The sequence below is a fragment of the Sceloporus undulatus genome, chromosome 6 (genome assembly GCF_019175285.1).
Source record: "Sceloporus undulatus isolate JIND9_A2432 ecotype Alabama chromosome 6, SceUnd_v1.1, whole genome shotgun sequence".
NCBI lineage: Eukaryota > Metazoa > Chordata > Lepidosauria > Squamata > Phrynosomatidae > Sceloporus > Sceloporus undulatus.
Genome location: NC_056527.1, coordinates 103,592,498 through 103,618,938, shown reverse-complemented (window position 1 = coordinate 103,618,938; position 26,441 = coordinate 103,592,498). Strand labels below are relative to the sequence as shown.

Below are 26,441 nucleotides of genomic sequence, written 5' to 3'. Positions count from 1 at the left end.
CAATTCAAGGAGGCTGTCTTGGTCCTAAACCAGTGTTTGCCACCAGTAATGGACTGGGTTAGGACAAACAAACTGAAACTTAATGCAGAGGTGCTCTTGATCAATTGAAAAGCAGACCAGGGAATAGGAATTCAGCCTGTGTTAGATTGGGTTCCTCTCCCCCGAAGACACAAGTTTGCAGTTTGGGTGTACTCCAATGGAGTCAGCTTCAAACCTGGAGGCAGTGACCAGGAGGGCCTTTGCACATTTAAAGTTCCAACTGCACCTCTTCCTTGAGATGTTGGATCTGGCCATGGTAGTACATCCCTTAGTTACATCCCATTTGAACTACTGTAATGCACTTGGGGGTGCCTTTGAAGAGTGCTGGAAAATTTCAGTTGGTTCACAGACCTGCAGCCAGACTATTAACTGGCACAGGTCACAGGGGAGTTTATCAGACAAGGGGAATTGGAAATATAATCCGATGGCAATCTGAACGCAATCATGGGGCTTAACGTTATTGCATGATAACCCACTATATGCAAATTCGGGCAATGAGAAGTCAGTCTGAACGCAATCATGTGGTTTCACGTTATTGCGTGATAGACTGCCACACGCAAATTTGGGCAATGGCATGCTATTTTCGGGCAATGGGGAGCCAGTTCGAATGCAATGCATATTCACATAATTGCACGACTTTAAGTGAATGCGTTCTGGCTCCACTTTCTTTTCATTTGAATTTAAGAGAAATTCCTCCCATTTGATAAACTCCAAAGACTATACTAGACATAACTGGTTCCCAGTTTGTTTCAAAGTGCTGGTTATGACCTAGAAAGCCCTACATGGTTCAGGTACAGGCTTCCTGGTAGACCATATCTCACTGTCTGATCCTGCTTGGACCCTGAGCTCATCAGGAGAGGCCCTTCTCTCAGTCCCACCACCATTGTAAGCACAGTTGGTACTTATGCAAGAGAGGGCCTTCTTGGTGGCTGCCCCTAGACACTGAAACTCCCTTCCTGGAGAGGCCAGAAGTGAACGCCCTCCTCTTTATTGTCCTTCCTGCGGCAGGCTAAAACCTTTTTATTCCGACAGGCTTTTAAAACAGAAAGGTTTTAAAGAATGGGCTAGAGGGGTCTGTATTGTTTTAACTAAACTATTTTTAATTTTACCTTGTTTAATTGCATTTTATTCTCATAACTTGAGGTTTTAATTTCTTTAATATTGTGAATAATTTAATTCTGTTTTACTGTTCACTTTTGGCATGTTTTTCGATGTATTTTTTCTTTTAAATTATGAGATGCTCTAAGTCCCAATTTTGGGGGGAAAATGGGATAGAATAGAAACATACTACTACTACTACTAATAATAATAATCTGAAAGCTGTCACAGATAATCAAAAACCAATTCCAAGGAAACTCTCACGTGAAGCCCCTGTATTGGAAATCATATGCAGATTTCTGCTAAATAGAAATTGGTAATTCACAGGAAGGAAGTGAACTCTCCCTGTGAGCACTTTGTGTCCTGTAGCTCTGGCAGTTCATTACAAGTTGGAAGTAGGTCACACACCCAAAAAACTTTCATCCTTTTGTTCAGATTTAGTTCTGCATAACAGTAGAATGCAGTCAGTTTCTTGTACTGCAGAGCTTTCAAGCCACACTTTTGCCTCTTTATACTTTATATATATACTTTTATATATATACTTTTGGTATACTGTATATGGATATACCAGGGCTGGCTCAAATTACTTTCCTACATGGTAGCCCCTGTCCCAATCCACACACGAAAACTGAATAGCTATTTCAATATCTATCTTACCCACTTGAGAGTTCTGTAAGTCATCTGTGGTCATTATTTTCTTAAAGTTCATTTGTAACCCTGTGTCACTGCACTTTCTTCCTTAGATTTCATCAACAGCCAATCTGAGTTTTTAATATTTTGTGGAAGTTATATGATGACATCTTCATTTCTTAAATTGTTGATGTCCTGTTCCCCTCAAATCTTCATGACTTCTTCACCTGGGTCTAATCCTGCTTTCCCTATATGTTCTGCATATACATTAAAGAAATATGGTGATAAAATGCAGCCTTGTCTGAAGTTAATGAGAAACCATATTGTGTCCTGAGAGTGGGCTTTTGTCCAAAATATAGGTTATGCATCAGAACAATCTGATGTTGTTCACACCCATTTCTTTTAGAGCTAAACATAATTTCTCATAATGTATACAATCAAAGGGTTTACTGTAATCTTTAAAGTACAGATTGATTTCCTTTTGAAATTCTTGATTGCGTTCCATTATCAAACATATGTTTGCAATATGATTCCTAGTGCCTCTTCCTTGTCTGAACCCAGCTTGGACATCTGGCATTTCTCACTCCATATGTTGTCTTTCTTGTAAAATCTTGAGCAGCACTTTGCTCGCATGGGAGATGTGATTCTATGATGCTATGTGTGCAATGATTCAGTGGTTACAGTAATCCCTGGTATGGCCTTTTTTGGAGACTGTAATGTATATTGAATGTTTTCAGTCTGTGGACTATTGTTTTGTTTTCCAAATTTATTGACAAATTTTAGTTAGAAATGGAATGGAGTCTGTCTCTAGAGCTTAAAACCCCGCTATTGATATGCCATCTGTTTCTGGTTATTTATTTTCATAAAGTACTTTCCATGTTACTTTCTATTTTTTTTGTGAATGTGTCCATTCACAAAACAGCAGTTGGCAATACAAACCTTGTATGTGAGATTAAAACCAACATATTTTTGCTCACTGCTCAGACTAAAGAAGATGCAGGTGAATTTTGTGATCAGGGCTGGGCAACTATGGTGGGTCCAGGGACCAAGCTTCTGCCCCTGAAATTCTGCAAGGTCTGCAGAGACTACCAAAACAAAACAAGCTGGAAGTGTCCAGAAAAAAGACTTCTGATTTTGAAAAATGAATGTTAAAAAAAAACACAACCTTAAAACAGTGCAGCCGGGCAGAGTTGAAACCTTTTTGAAAGACAAATTGCTACTCCTGAAGGCTTCTGAGACAGGAAATTATTTCCCCCTCCCCCAGAAAAAGGGTAATCTGCATAATGTGCAGGGGACAAGGGCCCCAAAACAACCGTGGGTCCCCATGCACCCTCAGGGTCCATTTGCTCTCAATGGATCCTTGTTCAGCTGTTTCCTGTTAAAATCTGTATTTGATGACTTGGAGCTGCCCATGGCCATATCCTCCAGGAGAGCTCAGATAGAATCTCTTTACCTCACCATAACTTTGTTTATACAGCTGGAACTGCTCATCTATTCTGCAAAACCTCCAGATATGCCAATGGAATCCTGCACACACTCATCCATGCCATGCTGCATCCTATCTGAAGCTCCTTCTTTGTGATGACATGCCCACAACAGTGAGGAAACTTTATATCAGGACAAGGGCTGGTATATGTATTTCCCCCCTCCTATCACTATAAATTGTAATCAGCATTTATACCCCATTTTGCTTGCAACATGTATATTGTGCATTTTGGTTGGCCAATAAAGGTATCACTGTTTGGTAGATTTTTTATTGGATTTGCTATTTAGCCAACACGGCTACCCCTGGATGTTTTCTGTCTTAACACCTGTGAGCATTATCATCATCATCATCTGCTTTGATCATGGCCTGAAGATGCAGGTGGTGGGAAGATACTGCAACATCCAAGAAAGAAAGTGAGCCAACTCATGTAGACACTGTAATCCTCCTGCCTTGGGGGTGGGTGGGCTTGAAGCACATATAGCAGTTAAAACTAAAACAGACACCACCCCCTCATTCCAAGGTTCATTTGTTTGTTAAATAAAAATGTTGAAAGTCCAATAGCTCCAATGTGAAGTTGAAGGCTTTCATGGCCGGCGTCCATAGTTTTTTGTGGGTTTTTCGGGCTCTGTGGCCAGGTTCCAGAAGAGTTTCTTCATGATGTTTCGCCAGCATCTGTGGCTGGCATCTTCAGATAATGCTGCCTGGAAAAAGTGGGTATGTATATATACTGTGTGAGCCTGGGAATGCAGGAGTGATTTGCATGTGTATTGTTCTGTGCTGATGGCAGGCCTCAGGCTGGGAGGCTAATGCAAAAGAGGATTAGTGTCTGCTAATTGGTGACCATTATCTGCTGGGAAAGCCTCTGACTCTGAGTGGTTTCCCGTTTGCATTTGCTGAATCCTCATTTTGCTATTCCTCAGGAAGATGCCTCTAAAGATGCCAGCCACAGATGCTGGTGAAACGTTGGGAAGAAACTCTTCTAGAACATGGCCACAGAGCCCGAAAAATCCAATAGCTCCCTCAGGAACTTTCCTATCTTAAAATTGAGTTCCTATAATAAAGACCATAGTTTGCCCTCAAGCCATTGGAGAATCTTTGACCGCTGCACTGCGCTAATTTTAATTATTAAATAAGCCCCACAAGGGTCTGCACCTCCGTAGTGATGGCACTGCCTGGGTATAGGTTGTGTATTAAATATGTTCTCCTTGAAGAGAGCTTGGGAAGGGAGCTTTTCTTGGATCACAGCTCCCAGAATCCCCTAGCCAGTATCCAGGATTTCAGACTGGTTTCCTTGATTTTTCCATCTGGCTGTGCAAATTAAATAGGGATATAATTCAATGAGCCAGGACTCAGGCTCAACTCAGGCTTGCATCCATCCAAGGTTGCTAAAATGAGTACCCAGTTTGTTGGGGGCAATTAGCTTACAGTAAACTGCTTAGAGACTGATTAAGTGGTATGAAGCAGTATATAAATGAAGCTGCTATTGCTTTGCTATAATCGATCTGAACGTAACTGCCCTTGTTACAAAAGAATCTTTCCAGAACGACCCTGTTTTCGTCTTTCTTCTTCCAACACGCTTTCCTTATGAGTAATGTCATTCTTTACTTGGTTTCCTCAGCTACGCTCTCCTCATATTAATGGTTCAAGAGTGGTGCAAAACCTCAGCCTGCAAATTAATAATAATAATAATAATCACAACATCTGGAGAGTGATCTGCATTAAAGTGCACATGCTAATTTATATGTACAGTACAGGTGCAAAGTAAAAATGCTTTTCATAATTTCAATATAATTACAATACATCTCACTCAAATGGAGAACACTGATCCTGTGACATGTATTCCTGATGAAGCCTCTGGCCAAGTACTCACTGCAGAAGGCAGCTGCATGACCCTGAGATCACTCTCCTTTTGGTCCTTTATTTTTAAACCAGACATTGACTATTGTTATTTTTTTATGGTATTTATACCCCACCTTTCTGCCCTAATGGCTATCACTAGATAGCCCTTAGAACAGATGGCTCATTAAAATAAAGAACTGTTCTGTAAAAGTGGCTATGTGGCCACATAGGTTAACAGTGTTTTTTTGGTTGTTAACTGATATCAAGTCCACTTTGATGTCTGGAGCAGTGTGTGTTACAGCATGAAATCCGTTCCTGGTGATTTATTTCTCCCAATTGCCCTGGATGTAGCTTCCATGTCACTTTCTAAACCTGTAGGTGCGTCTTCAAACGGTTCTTCCTTGAATAAATCTGCCTTCCTTTCATCTCGTTTCTACAGTTCTTCAGTGTATTGTTTCCATCCTCTCTTTATTGCCGCATGGTCTTGTAAAGTGCTCACTTGCTGGTGGAAGAGCATCCTTACTCTTGGTTTAACTTTCTCTTTGATTTCTCGGATCTTGTGGAAGAGGCCAGTTGTCCTTCCTTTTTGGTTTTCACCTTCAATTTCTCAGGGGTGAGGAGAAAACACTTTGGCCATGCTCAGAAGTCTCACAAGAACACAGAAACCCTATAAGCACACTTTCCTGGGAGCTCATCCCACCAAATAAACTTGGTTGTTGTTGTTGTTGTGTGCCTTCAAGTAGTTTCTGGTTTATGGCAACCCTAAGGGAACCTTATCATGGGGTTTTCTTGGCAAATGTCTTTAGAGGGGGGTTGCCAGTGCCATCCTCTGAGGCTGAGAGAGTGCGATTTGCTCAAGGGCACCCTTTCCATGGCCGTGCCAGGATTTGAACATTGGTTTCCCATCCGCACTGCAGAAATAATCCACCACTTAACTGCTGTGGCTCGGTGCTATGGAATTCTGGGACTTGTACTTTTGTGAGACATCCAGCCTTCTCTGTCAGAGAGCGCTGGCGCCACAAACAAACTGCAATTCCCAGAGTTCCATAGCACTGAGCCAGGGCAGTTAAAGCGGCCTCCCACTGGATTATTCCTGCAGTGTGTTTGGGACCATAGAGCAGCGGAAGGGGGAGGAGAGAGCGGCACTATGGCGTCGTTGCCGGGGCAACGGGAAAGCCGCCCTATTCCCTCTGCGTCCCACGGCGGACAGCGTCTACGTCACGCTGCCTTGGCAACAGAGCTCAGTCGCTTGAACAAATGGCTGACGCGGATTTCTCCCCGGCCTCTCTAGCCTTCTCTCTCTATGGTGAGCAGAGTCCCGCTGCTGCTGCTGTCGTTCTTTTCAACCTCCGCCTTGATGACGAAGGCGGAAGTGAAAGGAAAGAAAAACAACATCACGTGACTTAGGGAGCCCGGAAGCGGAAGTGGCGCGAGAGTGCGACAGGAGGAGGAGCAGCAGCAGCAGCAGCAGAGAGAGCGAGAGACGGAGAGGCAGAGGAGAGACGAACCCTTCCTCCTGGAAGGGACCCAAGGCCGGGATGGTAAGCGACACGCGCGGGAGAGGGACATGGCGACCCTCCCAAGGAGAGCGCTTCTTCCCCCGCCAGGCCCCGAAAGGGACGCCGACACTGGACCCTGCCAGCTCCAGGAGGCCTGCTGGGGGAGATGGGGACCACCTTTCCTTCTACCAAGGCCCTTCTCGCTCCTGAGGCGCGCATTGTGCTTTGATCGTTGGGCCAAGACTCTGGAGGGACCAGGGTTCGAGTCTCTCCACTTCTGCATCGAAACCCATGGAGGGGGGTGACCTTGGGCAAGGAGTCACACTCTCTCAGCCTCAGAGGATGGCAATGGCAACCCTCTTATGAAGAAACCTGGGGAATAACCCAGTTTGGCACAGCTTTAACTCTGCTTACTGGCTCAAGGCTATGGAATTCTGGGAGTTGGAGTATGTTGTGGGCCTGGAGCGGAGCAGAGCTCCGCTCCGGGCCTCACAACATACTCCAACTCCCAGAATTCCATAGCCTTGAGCCAGGGCAGTTTATCTTATTCCGTGATACGCCTTTAGATGTAGGTTTCTTTGACCAAGAGCTTACTCAAACATGGGATTGTTTGTGTGGTAAAGTCCTTTCATAGGATTTTATCTTCTCAGAATGCAGATAAGGCTATCGGTTTAAACATATGCCCTTAGGTTGAAAAGCCCTTCCTATAGAAAGCTTGAAGCCTTTCCCTGATGATGAGTAAATCCTTCATGTAGGGTACTAGCCCCCACCGTAGGCCTTCAGAGGCCATACTTTAAGAGGTGTTTATGGCATTACGCGGGTTGGAGGGGACTTTTGTTCTCCTGAGTAAGTTAAGATGATACATATTTCTGGGCTTAATGCTGAACTTCTACAAAAGCATTGATGAAACGTCTGTCTAAATATGAAAACAAAACTGTGGCCTTGTGATTTATTTCTACTTAGTGCTGTAGCCTGATCACCCTACAGTTTCAGCATATCCAGTTGAATAACTTTATGCATTCAGAGTTTGTCTTCCTTTTGTACAGGATTTTCCAGCGCCATTTAGGACAATACAAGGCCAAGTGATATCTGTAGGGTCTTGTCATAGGTTTACCAGCTTGTCTGAAATGCTCAGAAAGGGAATGATGTTGGTAAGCTATGGTTCTTCAGTTAAGTATAAAACGCACCATATTGGATAATGGATATTGGTCCATTAAAAAGGTAGAAAACAAAATCTGTCTAGAAAATTTTCTTGTTAGGGCAACTAAAAACGCATAACATTGTGGGCATGTTTTTGAGATTAGGTGATCTTTTAAGATCATTTTTGGTAGATCCTAATAAAGACAATTCCTGACTGTAGATTTTGGTATTATTGATGTCCATGCATACTTTAAAAAAAAAGGATGTTGTTTCTTCCCTTTATCACAGACAGAAGGAGCAACCATGTATCCATTTTGTCATTTTGTCCAGGTATTTTCATAATAGCCTCTCTGTTATTCCCTCTGTAGGTCACAAGACCATTGGTACCAGTAGGAGCCCAGTCCTGGCGCTGGATGTGTTGGCACTTGGCCCCACCTGGGCAGTCATGAACGGGAGTGCAGTGCCCCTGTCGCCAGTAGGGGGAGGGATGGTGGGTGAGCCTGCCTCTCTCCCCTCACCAGGTTGGCGGGAATTCTGTGAGGCGCATGCCCGTGCTGCCGCTGTGGACTTTGCCCGGCGATTCCGGGCCTTCTTGGGTGAGAACCCTCAGTTTGCAACACCAGGAGCCGAAGCCGCCTTCTCACGCCGCTTTGCTGAGCACTTCCTGGAACATTTTGAGGCAGAAGTGAGCCGGGCTTATGCCAGCGACTCACCGCCTCGTTGTGACATTGCCCCCTTCACTGGTTGTTCCTCAGCCCGCGACCTTTCTGAGACCTGCAGCGACTCATCAGTGGCCTCTCCTGTGGAGCCTCCCCTGGGACCGCCTTCTGGCCTATCCAGCAGCCAGTCCCGCAGCTCTGAGGATGTTTCTACAGTGGCAGCAGTGACTGCCACCAAACCAAAGCTGAAGAAGCGTTTCTCTTTGCGCAATGTGAGCCGCAGTGTCCGAGGGAGCGTCCGCGGAATCCTGCAGTGGAAGACATCAGCCGACTCATCTCCCGGCGGTGGAGATGGAGCAGTCACAGGAGCCAACAGTAATTCCAACTCTTCAGGGGGTGGTGACTCTGAGCGCTGGACTCACCGTTTTGAGCGGCTGCGGCTCAATAAAGCCTCCCCGGCTACGCTCCGAGTGGAACTGGCCAGTGTGCGGCGTGAGGGCTTACTGAACTACATTGTGGCTGACGATGGGTCAGGCGGGGGTAGTCGGACACGCTGGCAGAAATGCCGTCTTCTCCTGCGTAAAGCAGGGAAAGGGGAGGGAGAGGGGTACCTGTTGGAGTTCTACATCCCACCAAAGGTGAGCAGTGGGCCACTGGATGCATTAGGGCAGGGCAGGGCAGGGCAGAGAAGGGGCATAAACAATGGGAGGTGGTGAAGGGAGCCAAACACTTGGTGTTCCTGCGACTCCTTTTTTGAGAGTGGGGCGTATTATCACAATTCTGTCTCTCTCTCCCTTCCCCAACCTTTTTAACCACTAGGCATCAAAGCCGCGGGTCAGCATTGCCTGCTCCTGTGTAGTGGATGTGAGGACAACAACCCCCCTGGAAATGCCAGACAAGGAGAACACATTTGTGCTCAAGGTCAGAGAAAAAGATTGGATTGGGAACAGAATTAGTATCTGGGCTTCACAGAAGTCTGTTAAAACCTAATATATTTCAAGCAGGTACTAAAACTCATGCATCTTAACCCATGTGAAGGCTAGCTGGTGCTCTTCACATGTTTTTGGCAACAACTTTATTTCCTGGCCATTGGCATGCTGGCAGGGGCTTATGAATACATCACTATTTAAGTACAGTACTGATGGAGGATACTATGTTGCCAATCTTGGTCGTAAGCCAATTCGGTAATAATTGAAACAATGGCAGTTCTACATGAAATCACGTCACTCTTTGAACTAATTCACACATTAAGTGCTCAGCAAAGAGATCTGTGGAACAGAACCCCTTCCTCTGCCTATACTGGTTTCCACCAAAGGACAGTACAGGTGGTTATTGCTGAACTGTGCTTATAGCGATTGCCTTCTCATCTTGTTACCTCCTACCTTTACTCAGGCAAGGTCTGCAGATGAACTCTTGTTCTGCTTTTGTCCTTCTCCAGCAGAACCTTGATAATTTTGGTAAAGGCTGATCTTCTTTTGAGAGGAAAGGAGTCAAACCTTTTTCCTAAAGGGAGAGCTGAAGTCTGAAAAGGCATTTTGTACATTTTATGTGAACTTGTAGCTAGGCAATAGTTAAGCTATAATATGATAGGCTGCATCTGCACTGCAAAAATAATCCAATTTGACATCACCAACTACCAGAGGTCAATGCTATGGAATACTGGGAATTATAGTTTTGTGATACATTTAGCATTTCCTGTTAGAGCTATAGTGCTACAACCAACAACAATTCCCAGAATTCTATAGCATTGAGCCGTGGCAGTTAAAGTGGTGTCAGACTGGATTATTTCTGCAGTGTGGATGCAGCTCTAGTTGCATTCCTAAAAAAGAGTCCACTTTATAGTAATTAGTGCTCTAAAAATAATAGGACTTTGGGGAAATATAGGATTAGGTATAGATCTCAAAATATTATATCTAAGATGTATATTTAATTTATCACAAATTTTAATCTGCTAAAAGTAAAATAAAATTGATTGGGCCTCTGCCAACATGGATATTTGTTTGCTGCTGCTGCCACCACTGTTCAAAACACACAACATTCACTAAGTTCAGAAGCAGTAGCAGCAGCAACAGCAGTAAAGATATACCTTCTCACATTGCAGGATTCAGTGTTTGCTTGGGGCACAGGGTGGATTAGAAAGTTAGGTGACGGGGCATGTGTGGAGAGGTGACAAGAATTTGCCACACCTGAGTAATTGCCTTATGGAAGGGCCAGCTAGCCAAAACTATGGGAGATGAGCTTGCGAGGTTCTTCCCTTTTGGCAACTGATGGTGCTGGAGTTGGTGATTTGACAGTTGACAGGTAACAAGTTGACTGGCTGTGGTCCTCAAGTCTCTCTCTGCTTGTCTTGTCCCCCCGTACCCCAAAGTTACAAAGTTCTTCTGTACACCTTTTCACATTCATGTGGCTGACAAGTTGAACAATTAAGATGAAGGAAAGCTGGGTTGCCACTTAGCAGCTGAGCTGTGGAGAGGTTCCAGTTCACCTGAATGGAGAATTCAGCCTGTGAAGTACAGAAAGGAAAGGTGGATAGCAAAGGCTTGTGTGCATATGTGTCTTCAAGTCACCTGTTGACTTGTGATGATCCAATGAATTTCATAGAGTTTCCTTAGGCAAGGAATACTCAGAGGTATTTTTGATAGTTCCTTACTCTTAATATAGCCTACAGCATCTGGTATTCAGTGGCAGTCTAGCTTCCAAGTTCTAACCAGGATTGGCCCTGCTTAACTTCCAAGAGCATACAGGATCTGGTGCCTTTAGAATATTAAGAGTTAGCCCCTGGTAAAAGTGCACTTCAGATACCAATGCTTGTGTTGATTTTCTTCTGTCAAAGGCCAAAACAGTTGGAGGGGGAGGGTGCAAGAGCTAGATTCTCTTGTTATTGATTCCTTGTATTGTCATCTTAAAAGATTAGCATACAGATAATTTTTTTTAATTGCTGGAAAGCATGTTATTTACAGTGGCATGTGTAGATTCAGTAGTCTGATGTCTGTCTTACAGGGAACTATTCCCTACCATCTACGGAAAGTCACAATCGTTTGCAGTTCTTAGTGAGATATGCTTCATTTACTTGGCTGGACTTGGGAAATATGGGAGGAGATGTGGCATGAGAAGAGTGTAGGACTAAAAGATGTCCCAAAGTGTTATGTATTAATGATTTCCCTTCTCTTGTCCTTGTTCCCAACCCTCCAGCTGTCAAGCTCCTTGGAGTACATCCTTGAGACGGTTGACTCGCTACAGATGCGCTCCTGGCTGGCAGACATTCAGGAATGCATGGGCCTAGGGTATGTTGCACCACTCTGTGAGAGAGGGCCGTAGTTCAGTTCATACTCTTCACACAGACGATCCCACATTCAGTCCATAGCTTAAAAGAAGCTTACTACACACAGTTTATGTGTAATAAATTACTTTTTGGAATAACGAAATCATTATCACTTTGAATTAAAAAGGGATAAGCTTGCTTCTTTTTGCAGTGTAAATGTTTAGTTACTTTCGTGCTTAATGTTATATGGCTTCCCTAAATGATGGAGGGACATCACTTGGTCCAAGATGATGTTGGACTGCAACTCGCAGCATTCCCCACCATTGGTTATGTTGGCTTGGCCTGATGAGAACTGCAGCTCAGCAACATCTGGAGGGCTGCACTTTGCCCACCAATGAAATACTGGCTAGTGAGGTGCCTCATACTGGTTATGAGTTTTATGGTAACAAAGAGACAGGTTGAAGAGAGTGTTCTGTAACATGTTGGTAGTACAGGTACAGTGCGCCCGCGCCATACGCGGCCTTGAGCATATGTGCTCAAGCCGCGGCGGGGCGGAAGGGGCGGCGCGTCCCATTCAATTGAATGGGCGCACGCGCCCGTTGTGCCCTGCACCGCCGTGCACGAGCCCCATTGTTTCCAATGGGGCTCGAGCATAGGCGGAATTTGCCTTACGCGGAGGGATCCGGAACGAATCCCCCGCGTAAGGCGAGGACGCACTGTACATAGCTTTCAGTTTTTGTAAAAAAAAATGCAAAGGAACCCCTCCAGTTACTTATGAGAACTGGGAGAGTTAGTTTTTTTTAAAATGGTAACTAGTTTTTTGGAAAGCCCCTGTAACTATAACTGTAACTGGTTGCTTGTTAAAAATAACTTTTCAAACTCAGAAAGGATTGCAAATGGTTAGGGAAGACCTTACTTTCCTGAACTCCCTGGAGAGCCACTGTCTGTCAGAGTCATGCAGTTGTGGGAACCTTTGACTCTCCTAATGTTGGTCTCCAGTGCCCATTGTGAAAGAGCCTTCCTCTATGTATCAGCCTTCCCTGTTTTAAATTCCACCCAGGGTGTCTCCTCACTCTGTCTGTTCCATGTTACATGTCAACAAAGGAAAGAGCTTTGTCACCTAGACTGGAATGCACCATCTATAATACTGCGACTAGAGCCAATTTTGTTTTCCTTTAGTGCCAGTTAGAAATTATTATTTACTCAAGCATTTTGGTTGGCTAGTCTGTCCCATGTCTCATGAAATTTTTATAACTGAATTATTTTTATGATTATAATGTTTTATCCTAGAATACCTTTTTATCTACCAGATAAATATTTGATGGAAGATTTAAAATACAGTATTTTAATGAAATGAATCTTCTCTGCGGGTCAGGCTGGCTGGAGCTTGGAGTTGAAGGGGGTGTCAGGGGCCAGTTCTGGATCCTTCACGGTTCTATAGACCACCACTCTGGCTTCCTCTAAGACATCTTTTTATGAAAACCTCTAAGCAGATCAAAATGTGAATGAGCATAGACATAGTTTAAGATTCTTGCTCACTAATATATATATACAATCAGACCAGAAGTCCAGCTTGATGAATACTTCTATTTCAAAGAGCAGGCAGATAGATACCTCTGGTGGGACTTTGAAAATTTAGTTATTAAGCTAGTGTTGCTAGAATTGCCCAGTCCCAAGCTGGCTGGGGAATTCTGGAAGTTATAGTAAAAAAATACTACCTTTTTCAAGCTCAGCCTCTAGAAATAAAGCGAATGAATGTTGTCATGGTCCTCTTCTCTTTCTGCTCCCACCATGTGTTTTTTGTCCATAGCCCATGGTACTCAGAAATATTTTTCTCCTGAACATAGAGGTTCAGTTTTGACTCTCAGGGCTAATAGAACTTACCTCTACAGAGAGAGCACCGATAGTCTGGAGCAGCCATGCATGAATCATTCGGAGAGTATGCCCAGCCGGGAGCTTCCCATGGTGCCGAGTGAAAGCAATGAACAGCTCAGCCAAGGTTTGTGTCTGTCTGTCTCTCACTCACGCATACACATGTGAATACTTGTGCCTTCCATATCCTTTTGGCAGAACATGAGCTATTGCTTGAAGGTGAAACATCTCCCTTCTGACCAGACTTTGCTATGTCCAGTAATTTTCTTTGTGTGCAGGAAATCTTTTGGTATGTGAAGGAACCTTTATATCTGTTTGATCTCTTTTCTCTACCCAGTTAGGGTACAGGTATGGTACCATTTCTCCCCAGAATAGTAATTCCCAATAGGTTGTGCTGTATGCAGTTTCTCAGTTGGGGCAGCATCCTTAACAGGTACTCTTCCCTCACAGATCCAAGATTTAAGAGTGAACTAGCAGGCCTGGAAATATGTGTAATCACCGCAGGGCAAGAACCTGTCATTTTCTGTTCTGTAAAGTTTTATTCATGTTATATTTAAAATTAAAATAATAATTTGAAACACTTATTCCCCAACTCTCTTTTTGATAAAAACAGACATGCTTCCAGTGAATCTCCATTCTTTGTAGCCAGTCTATACATACTCAAAAATGTCATACCTCTGACATAATTTAACAAGTAGGCTTGCATGTACCAATTGTCTACTTACTCGAACATATGATATAATAAAGTGAAGTCTCTGCCACCATTCTTCCTGACTGCATTGGGGAGAGAGGTGTGAAGGTAAACCCTGCACTCTTGTCTGGTTAAGACTCAGAATTCCATCTGGTTATATCTGAGGAGAGGAAAGGATGGCTAATCTTATTTCAAGGCCTACTCTGTTGGCTTAGCTGGGACCAGTTGCCACTTGGCACGTCTTTTCCCAGATCTGTTTCCATCAGAAGTAGCCATTCTGCACGACTGTATCTGAGTGAGAGGCAGTGAATACCATTTGATTGGCCTGGCTGGGACCAAGAGCCACTTGGCGCTCCCTTCTCTTCCTGAGAAGCAATAACAACCATTCTACTTGAGTCATTATAAAACTGAATTTCTTTATTGTATTCTTCCCCTCCCTTTGTTATCATGCCTGTTAAAACAGTAATTTCTGTATGTGTTGACAAAATGGCAGTATAAGTCTTTGTGGGTTTCTGAGACCTGGGATATTCCTGCCATGCAAATGAGGAATAAATCTCAGACATTGGTTTAGCACAAGTTGAGCAGATCACTTAGTGATCTGTTAGCTGTTTGCAAAACCTGCTGAAGATCAGGATGACTCTATGGCTTTTCCAGGCTTAACTCAGTCAAGAAAAGTTGCAAGCCCATAGAATTTTTTGCTTGATTATATACAGAAGGAAAAGCAAAACAAATAACCATGCACTTGTCTTCAGTTAACAAAAGCTTCAATTTGGATACCTGGAAGTGCTTCTTACCTGACCTATGCTTGACTTGACTGTTAATTAACAAGCGTGATAAAAGTAGTTAGTGCTAATGACTTTGGAGACTTGACTGTAAATGCCCATTAGTCCATGAGACGTATTGGGTGACTTTAACACTTACTTTACCTCACAGGGTCACTGTGCCTATAAAATGAAGAGGTAATTGTTATTATTTATATCTTGAATACTTCTGTAGGAAATGGCCTGCCAGAAAATGCAGGATTACAAAATAAACATGAATGTATTTATTTGTTTGTTTGTTTTGTTTAATTTATATGCTGCCTTTCTCCTGGAGTGGCCCCCAAGGTGGCTCATAGATAAAACTGGTTAAAAACCTAACCAATGCAATTTTAAATAAATTAAAATAATTTAATGTAAACAGTAGAAAATTGCAATAACATACAAAAGTTAAACATAAAGACAGCATGCTTCCCAGCGAGAAGCCTCCCTGAGAGTGATACTTAAATATTAAAAGTCTTCTAGAACAAACAGATCTTTGCCTGCATTCAAAAGGAAAGGGTTCTCCCCGTATAGACCTAGATGCGTGTTCCAGAGGCTGGGAGCAATCATTGAAAAGATTCTGTCTTGTGTTCTCATCAAGTGAATTTATAATAGTGACAGGAATGAGAGAAAGCCTTCCCCAATTATTTTAAAGCAAGCCTGTATGGGGAGATACAGTCTTTCAGATATTCCAATCAAAGCAACAAAAACATCCTTCCTTGCTGCATGGGGACTGTATTAATAATAGAAATAGTGATAGTCGTGGTAGTAATAGTATTGTTATTGTTAAAAGTGGCAGCCTAAGGACCACAGATAGCATTTAGGGCATCTGATTTAATGGCAAGAAATGACTGAGAATTGTTATCATACCAGAAATACCTGAATATCTTTAGTAAAGAGTCAGTTCTAACACAGTATGTATACTCTATATACTCATGTATACTGTAAGTCTAGAATTTTTGGTCCATTTATCCACTGGTCAAAGTAAATTCTGTACTTTAGCTCATATAAAAAAAGGAACCAGCCCCTTCTCTGAATAGCATGGTGAAAGGCAAGGGCTCAGTTTGTCCTGGAAGAACCTAAAATAAGCACCAACCCCTTCTACTCTCTCCACTGCAGTGCTGCGTCTAACCTTTTTGAATGCCTGGGTGGGAAAATGGTGGCAGTGGCAGCTCTTTGGTGCTTCCCCTGAAAAGAGTGCCAAAAGGAATTGGGCTTTGAAGGATTTGAATGAGGCTTTTGTGTGTGTTTGTCATTTTTACTGTGTTAAAAATCACACAAAGTTGTAACATTAAAGTTAAAGGCCAGAATCTCTGGTAACATAGTTGCCATTTTCTTTGCCTTGCCTTTTCATCCTTTTTGACATGAGTATATTTTCTTAGTCCTCGTTGTACCTGATCACCTCCCCACACATTTGCACAGCCACCATTTACTATACAGTCAGCCCTTCTTATACACGGATTTTTTATACATGGATTCAAGCATCCATGGTTTGAAAATGTTCAAAAAACATATAAATTTCACATATCAAACCTTGATTTTACATTTTTTATAAGGGACACCATTTTGCTATGTCATTATATTTAATGGGACTTGAGCATACAAGGATTTTGTTATCCACGGGGGATCTTTGGAACCAAAGCCCAGCGCATAGCAAGGATCAACTGTAGTTCCCTCTTCACCCATCCATCCTTTGAGTGAGCACAGTTATTCCTGCCAGAATTTTGTAAGTTCTTTGGCATGATTTTCCTTTGCTTTGTCTTTTAGATCCTTTGTAAATGCCCATAAATTTTACCCTCAACTTATTCCCAGATTATATCAAAATCCAGAATTTTGGCCCCAAAAGCTACCCTCAATTTATACATGAGGTTGACTTATACACAAGGTAGCTTATAAAAAAACTGATGGACAATAAGAAATTGTATTCAGGAGTACAGTGGAATATACATAAAATAAAAACAAACAAATAAAATTGTAAAAATAAAATTATTTTAAAACAATAACTATTGATGTAAAACTAGCTTTCCATCTCAGACAAGAACTGGACCACTTGATCAGTTCTATCCATATATGTGCAATGACCACAAAAAGGATAGGTTGGATCTAGATTTAATAAATGACTAACTCAAGTCCCTTTTGGAATAGATTTACCTGTCCAAACCTGGATCTAATCTTTTCTTTTTGTTCATGGAAAAATAGGCCATTATTAGTATTTTAGGTTTTATTTCAAAATTGAAAACTATTCTTCATAAGCTGTATTGTCAACAAAATGTCCTGTGTGCTGTTGTCAACAAAATGTACTCTTGTGTCTTTGAACAGAAAGACACAGCATTTTTGCAAAATAGTTGTGTGCATGACCCATGACCTGGCTTCTCCATTCTGTCCTCAGGTGCCTACGGTGGACTGATGGATCGTCCTTCAGCGTCCATGTCCCCCAGTTCAGTCTCCATTGCTGCCTCGCACTTTGACTCCATGGAGTTGCTGCCTCCAGAGCTGCCGCCTCGGGTACCAATTGATGAAGGGCCATTTTCCACTGGCCTCCTCCATACAACTTTCCCCGAAACCCCAGATACCACAGGTAGTTGCCTGGAATGGGACCTGGAACTCCTCGGGTCTCTTCCTAAGTAATGTGAGAGGCCTAATGGACTAGTGAGGGGTAGAAAACCTTTGTTGTTGTTCTTAGGTAGCACTAGTGTAGAACAGTGCTTTTTAGATTGTTTTATGTGGAGGACCAGGATGTTTTTTCTTGATGTCTCAGGGAAGGTACCATATTGTGCCCATTGGCTATTTTCTTGCCAACTTGTTGCAGATTTGCATCAGTCCACGGATCACTGCTTTGGATAGCTCTAGTTTAGAAATATAGTTTGCCCTCCACATTTGTGGCTTTGACTTTCATTATTTTTTGGATTTGATTATTGATGGATTTGATTGTATGTTCTCTCTAGGAATCTTTAGGTTCTCCAGCACAAATCTATAGTCAGTTTTCACCAGAAGTCATACTGGAGGAGCTAGAGATTCCTAGAGAGGACACTTCTCTAGGCATTTTTAGGTCCTCCAGCACAAGTCTATGGTCAGCATCTGGATGATATTGGCAACAGAGTTGCTAGAAATTCCTAGAGAGGTGTTTTCTCAAGTTAACTTTCACGGAGGTCCTGTGCCCCTAACCCCAGTGGATGTAGAGTGCCCATTGTAGTGTAAATAGCCTCAATCGTAAGGATTAATCTTCCCAGGATTGCATGTTACTGGAGGGTGGGATTAGAGCCAGCAGTTGGTGGAAGCACAGCCAAAATAGGTGGTTGGATTGGATTGCACCTTCTCTTCCTCCATGATACCCCTGAGTTTTACTTGTGACCATTTTACCGCAAACTCCTCACTGGGTGGGATGTGGTATAAAGTGTTGCAGAAGCAACAATGTATAATTTGCTGAATGGGTTCTGGGACTCTCCTGCTGCTTTTCTCTCTCCCTCAGGTTCCTTCCTTTTCCAAGGGGAGCCTGACCCAGGCGGGGGAAGCCTTGGTGACACAGAGCATCCCCTCTCTGATTATCCTTGGTTCCATGGCACCTTGTCTCGTCTGAAAGCAGCCCAGCTAGTGTTAGCAGGAGGAGCCAGTAGTCACGGTGTTTTCCTAGTCCGTCAAAGTGAGACACGGCGTGGAGAATACGTCCTGACCTTCAACTTCCAGGGGAAAGCCAAGGTGAGTGCATCAGTGCTGATATCTCTTCTTAAAGAGGGCGGGCTTGTCCAACAGGCCAATCCTGGACTCCAGTGGCTCGTGGGTGTTTCCTCACCCAGCCTTCTTTTCCAACCATTAGCACCTGCGCCTCTCCCTTAATGAGGATGGGCAATGCCGGGTTCAGCATCTCTGGTTCCAGACCATCTTCGACATGCTGGAGCATTTCCGGGTCCATCCCATCCCCCTTGAGTCAGGTGGTTCCAGCGACGTGACGCTCGTCAGCTATGTGGTGGCTTCACAACGGCTGCACGGTGAGCCTGGGAGGAGCAGGGTGCTGGGCTGGAAAGAGCATAGACACCGTTGCCAGTCCATGTCATGCTCCATCTCCCACCCATCTTTTTCCATTGTGGCTCCAAACATGCACCTCCCGTTTTCTGATCCAAGCCTTCCGCTCCAGCCCTGTGAAGTATTCCATATGCCACGTGGGGTGGGGGAGAACACCGTCCCCTTCATGTCTGCTCCTCCTTCTCTTCTCCCCACCCCCAATCCCTATTTCTGATGTGGGCATCTCTGTCACAGGCCGGGACCGGGCTGGGAGCCGAGCGCCGGTGTCTGGGTTCAGTGGGGACCCCGACTCGCCCCCCAACCTCATCTCCATCCTTGCTGCCGCCTCAGCGGGTGACTGCGTGTAAGTGTGCAATAGCTACCACGGGGAAGAAGGCAGGGACCTGAGCGTGTGTGTGTGTTGTCACGGCCCTACACCATAGCCCATCGCTATATCCATGGGTCGCGTGAGTGTGCAGTGCCCACGCCATCCACTGTGTTTGTGATGTCACGAGGCAGGGGAAGAGGTTTCAGAATTCAGATGATTCTGCCAGCATATCTGGATAGGGCAGGAAATGTCTCTTGCCTGAAACACTCCAAGGAACCGCTGTCAGTCAGTGCGTAGAGTGAGGTAAGTTAGATTAGGAGTGGACAGACTACAGGCTACTGGAATTTCCCTTTTGAAATAGAACTGAAGCCCACTAATCACAGCTGGGTGTAAATTAGTAGGTCCTGAAGTTAGTTGCCTACTCTCCCTGCTCCGCCTGTCCCCCCCCCCCCCCAGCTTTATATTTTCATGTTCAGCTATAGACTTATAAGGGATTCTAGTCCAGAAACTCTAAAAGGAAACAGTTGAGCTGCACAAAGACCAGGCCAAAGGCATCCAATTAAAATTCATTATTTTATGGTTGAGGAACACTGAGGCTCAAGGAAGTAATTAGCACAAGATCAACCATAAGGGAGGGGAAAAAAATTCAGTGCTTCTATTATAAAGCTACTGGGAATCAGCAGCTATTGCTGATCTACCAGAGAGTACCTAGATCTCTACCATCAAATCCTGATTTATGTTCTATCTGCCCCTGAACAAGGTGGAGTAGTTGTTCAACATGGTGTAAGGCACTTTGCTGTTTGTCTGCTCCAGAACTAGGACCATGCTGGGACCAGGGGTAGCTTCAGAGGTTACTGGAAATGCTGCCAAACTGTTCTAGCTGGCAACATGTCCTTTAGCATACAAAGCCTCTCTGTGCCTCCTTGCAGCCATAATTACAATTAACAGTATGGTTGTCCCCCCAGTACTATCTTACTGCTTTGAACACAGCATTGCTCTGCAGAATTGCTGTATTTGTCATGAGCTTATTGACAACACGTAATTAAAATCTGTCTGCTTTGGCCTAATGGAATGCAGTCTTCCTTCACTGTTCTCTCCTTACAGCTCCCCTCCCCATGATTTTATATTAAGTGACTCAATCTTCCCCCAGTGTTTTAGTGCAGAGTCAAGGTACACTTTTAAGGAAGTGCATGACTGTGGGCTTTCAGATTTATTTTTATTTTTTTATTTTTCATTTATTTATTTATTTTTGCCTGTGAGGTTTGCCAGTCTAAGCCAAGATAGTTACAATGAGGGAATATGTGAGTTGTCATCCAAAAACATGAGGCAAGCCTGTGCTAAGACCACTTAGGGTTGAGGACACATTAAACAGAACACTTCCTGCCTTCCCTGATCTTCACAGTAGCCCTAACACTACATTGCAGTGAAACACTAAAAGAGCTTACAAACTGAAAGGGCATTTGCCCACTAAGCATGCAAAGCATGAAAGCAAGTAGAGATGCTTGAAATTATGTTTGATCATCCAGTTATTGTTTATGGACAAGGAACTTGAGGGTGGTTCATGGCACAACTTTGAAACACATGTAAGGTGCCTAACAAGTTTCAGCTTTAAACAAATTTTAGTAAAGGACACTCCATAGAAGCCTCTAGGAAAGCCAACTGTCAGTTTTTCACCACTTTGACATACTAAGTGGAAGCTTGAAGTAGATCTGAAGGAATTGCTTTAGGACAGTGCTATCCAAACATGGGGCCCCATGTGATGTTGGATTTTGACTCCCCCAAAATCAGTGGCCAGGCTTTTAGGAAACAGTAGTTCAACTAACATCTGGGGACCTGACTTTGGGACCCATTACTTTTGGAACACATGAACAGTCAGCTGATTGAATGGCTCCCCAGCTAAAGCAACTAACTTATATCAGAATGAGAGTATCTGGAGGTTCCACTGAAGTGCTGAATTTGGGTGTAGAGCTGGGGATCTTGGAAACCAAATCCTTGCTTTAGTAAAGGGTGGTGTTTTGTTTGGTTTTTAAAAACTGACTGCAGAGATGAGTATGAATGTGTGGATAGTGCTGCAGTAAAGCCAAAGCATGGGGAAGTTACTTTTTCTACTATAAAATTCCCTCAGTGGCCATGCTGGCTATGGGAATTCTGGAAGTCCAAAAAAGAAACGTTTTCAAGTTCTGGAGTAGGAGTAAACTGGTCAAAATGTAGAACTTCATTATCCTGCACATCATATCTTGCATGTCTCCATGATTAGCAGGATACATTTAGTATTTTTGAGTTGGATTGTATGTCAGAATGGTAACAAGGAAGTGTATCGACACCAAATAACAACACAATCTATAAAGTTGGTTTCACTTATGAGGCCTGTGACCAAGTATCCAAAGGAAAGAGTAAGAGCCCCATAGCAAGCACAAAGCTGAGTATAAGGACTGAAGGTGTTTAAGCCAGTTTTATGTTTGAAATTTGTAGATTTCAGTGTAGATAGCAAAAAGTACATTAAATAGAACAGATTTTCTTTTTTCAGCTTGTGCTTTAAATCTTTGTATTTCTAATCATAATAAACATCAGTTTGAGATTCAATGTCTGGTCCAAAAACTCTTGATTTAAAAAGGCACAGTGATAAATCAGCCAACATATTTGGGGGAAGGAATATTTAATACAAGCACTTAGAACATATGGAGTGGGCTAACATCATCTTAGAGGAGACATCCATCCATCACTTTGTTTATATCCTGCCTTTCTCCCAGGTTGGGATTCAAGGCAGCTGACAAAAAGACAGAATACAACAAAACACAGATAGACAAAAATGTACAAAATCAAGATTAAAATCAAGATTAAATAACAACAGAATTAAAATAATTAAATCCTTATTTTTAAAATAGATTAAAAACAGTATAGCACCATAAAAGTCATTTTTGTTAAAATCAGTTTTCTGGAAAAGAAAGATTTTAACTATCACCAAAAAGGGGGGGGGGGGGGAAGAAGTATCCATTCTGATTTACCAAGAGAGGGATTTCCAAAGTGTGGGAGCAGCCACAGAGACGCCTTCTCCTGTGTTCCCACCAATTGGACCAGTTGAAGTTTCTGAACACTCTTCAAGGGGAGCCCCATGTAAAGTGCATTACAGCAATCCAATTGGGATGTAACTAAGGCATGTGTCACGGCCATATCAGACATCCTAAGGAATGGATGCAGCTAGTACATTAGTTTTAACTGTGCAAATACACTTCTGACCACCACAGAAACTTGATCTGTAGGAAGACATGCCTCTTCCCAAATTGTTCCTGCTTTTGCAAATGCGCTTTTTACTTCAGAGATACTTGTGCAGATTTATGCACACTTAGTCAACTCAAGTGTATAAGGTTAACTGGCTAAGATCTACTAAAAGAATAAAATAGCTATAGCAAGTACATTTCTATACTGCATATCAGTGAACTGAGCACTCCCTAAGCTGTTTACAATGTATAAGCTAATTGTCTCCAACAAGCTGAGTACTAATTTTAGCGACCTATGGAAGGATGCAGGGCTGAGTGGACCTTGGAGACCCAGGGATCGAACTCGCAACTTTGTGGCTGCAGTACAGGTATTTAATCACTGCACCACCAGGGCTCCCTAGAATAAAAGCCCTAGTGATTGTTATTACTTTAAAAAATCCCACTGAGTAATAAATGTTAACCATGACAGATATTTTGAACTCTATATTATCAGAAACATAACATGTTATGTATTGTAAGCAAATGGATGCAACTGCAATTTTGCATAACATTTATGTCACAGAAATCAGCCTTCATTGGCATACAATTTAGTTCACCTTTTTTTAACAGAGGATAAACACAGAATAATACCAAATCTGTCCCCACCATCATCACCACAGTAGTCACTGTGGGTTCCACTAAACCATTACCATGAAAGTGGAACAATAACTTATTTGTTAAAGCCATATTAAACAAGAATGCCATCTCAGGTCTCAATCCAATGTGACATGGCAGTGTTAATATTTCACCCTCTCCCCTGTAGTCTAATGTACCAGAAACCTGATCCAGAGGTTTTTTTCAGCCTTCCAAATCAGATTTTCAAGGGAAGGGAGCTGCAGGAGGGAGGATAATAATAAAAAATAAAATATTTATTTATATCCCGCCTTTCCGCAGATCAAGGTGGCTTACAGTATAAAATTCAACAGTACAGGATGGTTCTACCTGAACCCCTAATGGAAAGAATGTCTGCCAGCGGAAACGCCCATTTGGATACTGGCCTGAGTTCTGAAGCATTCAGTGCCCACTCCCAGGCAGTCTCCAGATGACTGGCATTTGAATTGGCTACTGGATATAGATAAATTCATAGTTAAAGTGTTACCTTTAAAGAATTCTGGACAGAGCCCTCTGTTCTGGACTGTTCATGGTTGAACACTGGGGGCTTTCAGATTATTCATATCTCCATCCCTCTTCTTGTCTTAACCCCACACCATTCTGTCTCTTTGTCTGTCTGTCTCTTTCTGCTCTCTCCACAGAACCGAACACCTCTCGTAACCTGCCGCCGCCCCCACCTCCGCTTCCCCCTGCCCGGCCACCTCATGCGTCCCCTGACCATGGAATGCCAGAGGCTGATGGGCAAGTTGACGAAGAGGGCCGAACAGTGCCAGAGGCGGACGAGGGAGCAGCTGTAAGAGGAGGGGGGGCCCTTCCCCTGCCGGAGGAGCCAGAAGGACGAGCCAGGGCTGTGAACAACCAGTACTCATTTGTCTGAGCCCCATGGATATGAGAAAGAGAGGGGGACAAGAGACTTTGCCCATCACCAGACAGTGTTCCTACCCTGGCTGTGGGTGCAAGATGGGATTGAATGCCCAGTAGATTTCTAGACTTTCCTCCAGTAACCTTTGAGGTTGGGACTGGCCTTACCCCTTCCCGTCTCGCCCTGCCTCCTCCCCTTGGGTACAGAGCAAACATCACTTTTGCGTGCCCCCAAAATATAGGTGCAAGCCCCCACCCCTTTCCTGATCCCAACTTGCAATAGCTCGGTACGCAGTACTTTTGCCCTGTTTTGGTTGGTAAGGTACAGGCCTGCTTTTCCTTCTCTTTCATCCCTTCTCCTGGCCCAAACCTCTGCAACTGGGCAGGAGTAATAGCTCACTGTAAACACTACAGGAAGAGGTGAAAGTGGGTGGGTCATTTCCCCCCCCCCCCCCAAATAAACTTTGACTCTAGACACAGTCTTTTATAACCCCACCCTTTTTGCTGAATGTATGGAGTTTCTGAATGTAACACCCTCTCCCCTACCTTTCTCCTCTCTTGGGGTAATGGGGGCAGGGAAGGTTAGCTTTCTCTTCCCAACCCAGAAATGTATTTATATTCTTTCATCACTCCCCTCTCCATCCCTACAGTTTGGGACTGGGCACACATTATAAAGTCTACACCCACCCAGTTATTATTATTCTTAAATGAATATACACTTTCACAGATCCTGTTCCCCTTGCTCTTGCTCCTGCTATACCCCTCTTCACCTCCTTAAGATTTATTTTTCTACTGTGGACTAGTTGGACTGCTCAGGCCCTCTCTTATCTCTTCAAATTCTCTCTTTTTTTAAAAAAAAAATTACTCCGAGGTACTGTTTATCTGTGTCTTTTTTGTTATGTTTATTTTTTTGGAGTTTGTATGAAAATAAAGGAAACATCATTTTACCTTTTAAAAGAAAAAGGACAATCAAGATGAAAAAGAAAAAAATAACCATCACCAAATGCCATAAGATGGGCCTAAACATATGGGAAGAATCCTTTCCTCCTCATGCTTTAGGATGGAGTAAGCATTTGATAGCTGGCTTCCTGTTATGTCATTTTTATGCTCTGATGAAAATGTGTGGGATTTTATGATGATGATGATACTTCATGTTTTGTAAGCTCTTGGTAGACATCTGTGGTCACCCTCCAAGTGGTTATAGGCAAAATAGACAATGGTGAGACAAGGGATCCTGGGAGTTGCAGTTCAACATTATCTGAAAGGCCACCTGAATCTCATTTCTGATTTATTCTTTCATTCCTGCAAGTAGAAAACTAGCCAGTTAAGAAATAGATTGGCCTGGGACATTTCTGCTGAACTGTTACATCTAGTATGTGTTGTTGTACTGTATTCTGTTCTGATTTTTTAAAAACGGTAGTGTTCAGAAATGGCAACTCGACCTACAGTCAGAAGAGGATATGTAGTCTACTTTAGGAGATGGCAAAGCATAGTCTAGTACAATGATTTCCAAACTCTGGTCCTCCAGGTGTTTTGGACTTCAGCTCCCAGAAGCTTTAGCCATCTTAGCCAACAGTCAGGGATTCTGGGAGTTGAAGTCCAAAACACCTGGAAGGCCAGAGTTTGGAAAGCACGGGTCTAGCAGATATAGTTGGTGTGCAACTCCCATCAGCCTTAGCCAGAGGTGAAGAATGCTATGAGTTGTAGTTCAACAACATGATGTTTGCCTTCAAGTTGTTTCTGACCCTTAGGTGAACCTGTCATAGGGTTTTCTTGACAAGTTTTTTCAGAGGGTTTTTGCCATTCCCCTAAGGCTGAGAGAGTGTGACTTACCCAAGGTCACCCAGGGTTTCCATGGCCAAGCTTTTCTCCTAGTCCTAGTCCAACGCTCAAACCATTATACTACACTGGTCCTCTACAACATATGGTCATACTTTTCCTACCCTGGGTTTACTGCTTCACTCAAGGTGCATGCAGATTCTGATTATGTACAACAGGCCTGTAAATAAGATCAGCAGTACCTCTACATTGTGGCAGGGAATCAAGGTGGACAAAAATAATGGGAATGATGGAACAGGAACTTTCATAAGGCTCCTTAGTGTAGTCATGTCAGATCAGAACAAGGCACATGCTGGTTCCTAGCATAGCAACTATGTAGGCTCTACAGCAGAATGAAACTGGGAATGTAGAGGAGCAGGACTGGCTTTGGGAAAGGAAGGGAAATTGCATTAGGCCAGCACTAGACAGCTGGGCAGGTGAGGAATACAATTCTGTGCCTTCCTGCAGCTGCCAGCTTTTTCTCGTGTGAGCTGTTACTGCAAGCCTGGGTTTGGGATTTTCACAGTAAGGTGGAGAGGTGTTCTTGCCAT

The 26,441-nt window shown here is 43.4% G+C and overlaps 1 protein-coding gene across 2 annotated transcripts; it reads left to right on the top strand.

Moving 5' to 3' along the window:
- Positions 1-6,513: 6,513 nt before the first annotated feature.
- On the top strand, positions 6,514-24,942 carry SH2B1 (SH2B adaptor protein 1). 2 transcript variants are annotated; one of them, XM_042474562.1, is made up of 10 exons: positions 6,514-6,633; positions 8,100-9,028; positions 9,210-9,311; positions 11,583-11,674; positions 13,545-13,651; positions 17,405-17,593; positions 18,485-18,711; positions 18,830-19,001; positions 19,270-19,378; positions 23,853-24,021. In XM_042474562.1, exons 2-10 carry the CDS (start codon positions 8,177-8,179, stop codon positions 23,869-23,871), a joined length of 1,869 nt encoding a protein of 622 aa, XP_042330496.1. In that variant the 5' UTR covers positions 6,514-6,633; positions 8,100-8,176; the 3' UTR covers positions 23,872-24,021. The 2 variants fall into 2 exon arrangements, with proteins under 2 accessions (XP_042330496.1, XP_042330495.1); XM_042474561.1 differs by lacking the exon at positions 19,270-19,378 and having other exon boundaries at positions 23,853-24,942.
- Positions 24,943-26,441: the final 1,499 nt, after the last annotated feature.

Bases quoted from the DNA above. Each gene is read 5' to 3' on its own strand.
- SH2B1 (XM_042474561.1), top strand. From the start codon at position 8,177: ATGAACGGGAGTGCAGTGCCCCTGTCGCCAGTAGGGGGAGGGATGGTG. The intron at 9,312-11,582 runs GTCAGAGAAAAA...CCAACCCTCCAG, and splicing joins AGAACACATTTGTGCTCAAG to CTGTCAAGCTCCTTGGAGTA. The intron at 19,002-23,852 runs GTGAGCCTGGGA...CTCTCTCCACAG, and splicing joins GGCTTCACAACGGCTGCACG to AACCGAACACCTCTCGTAAC.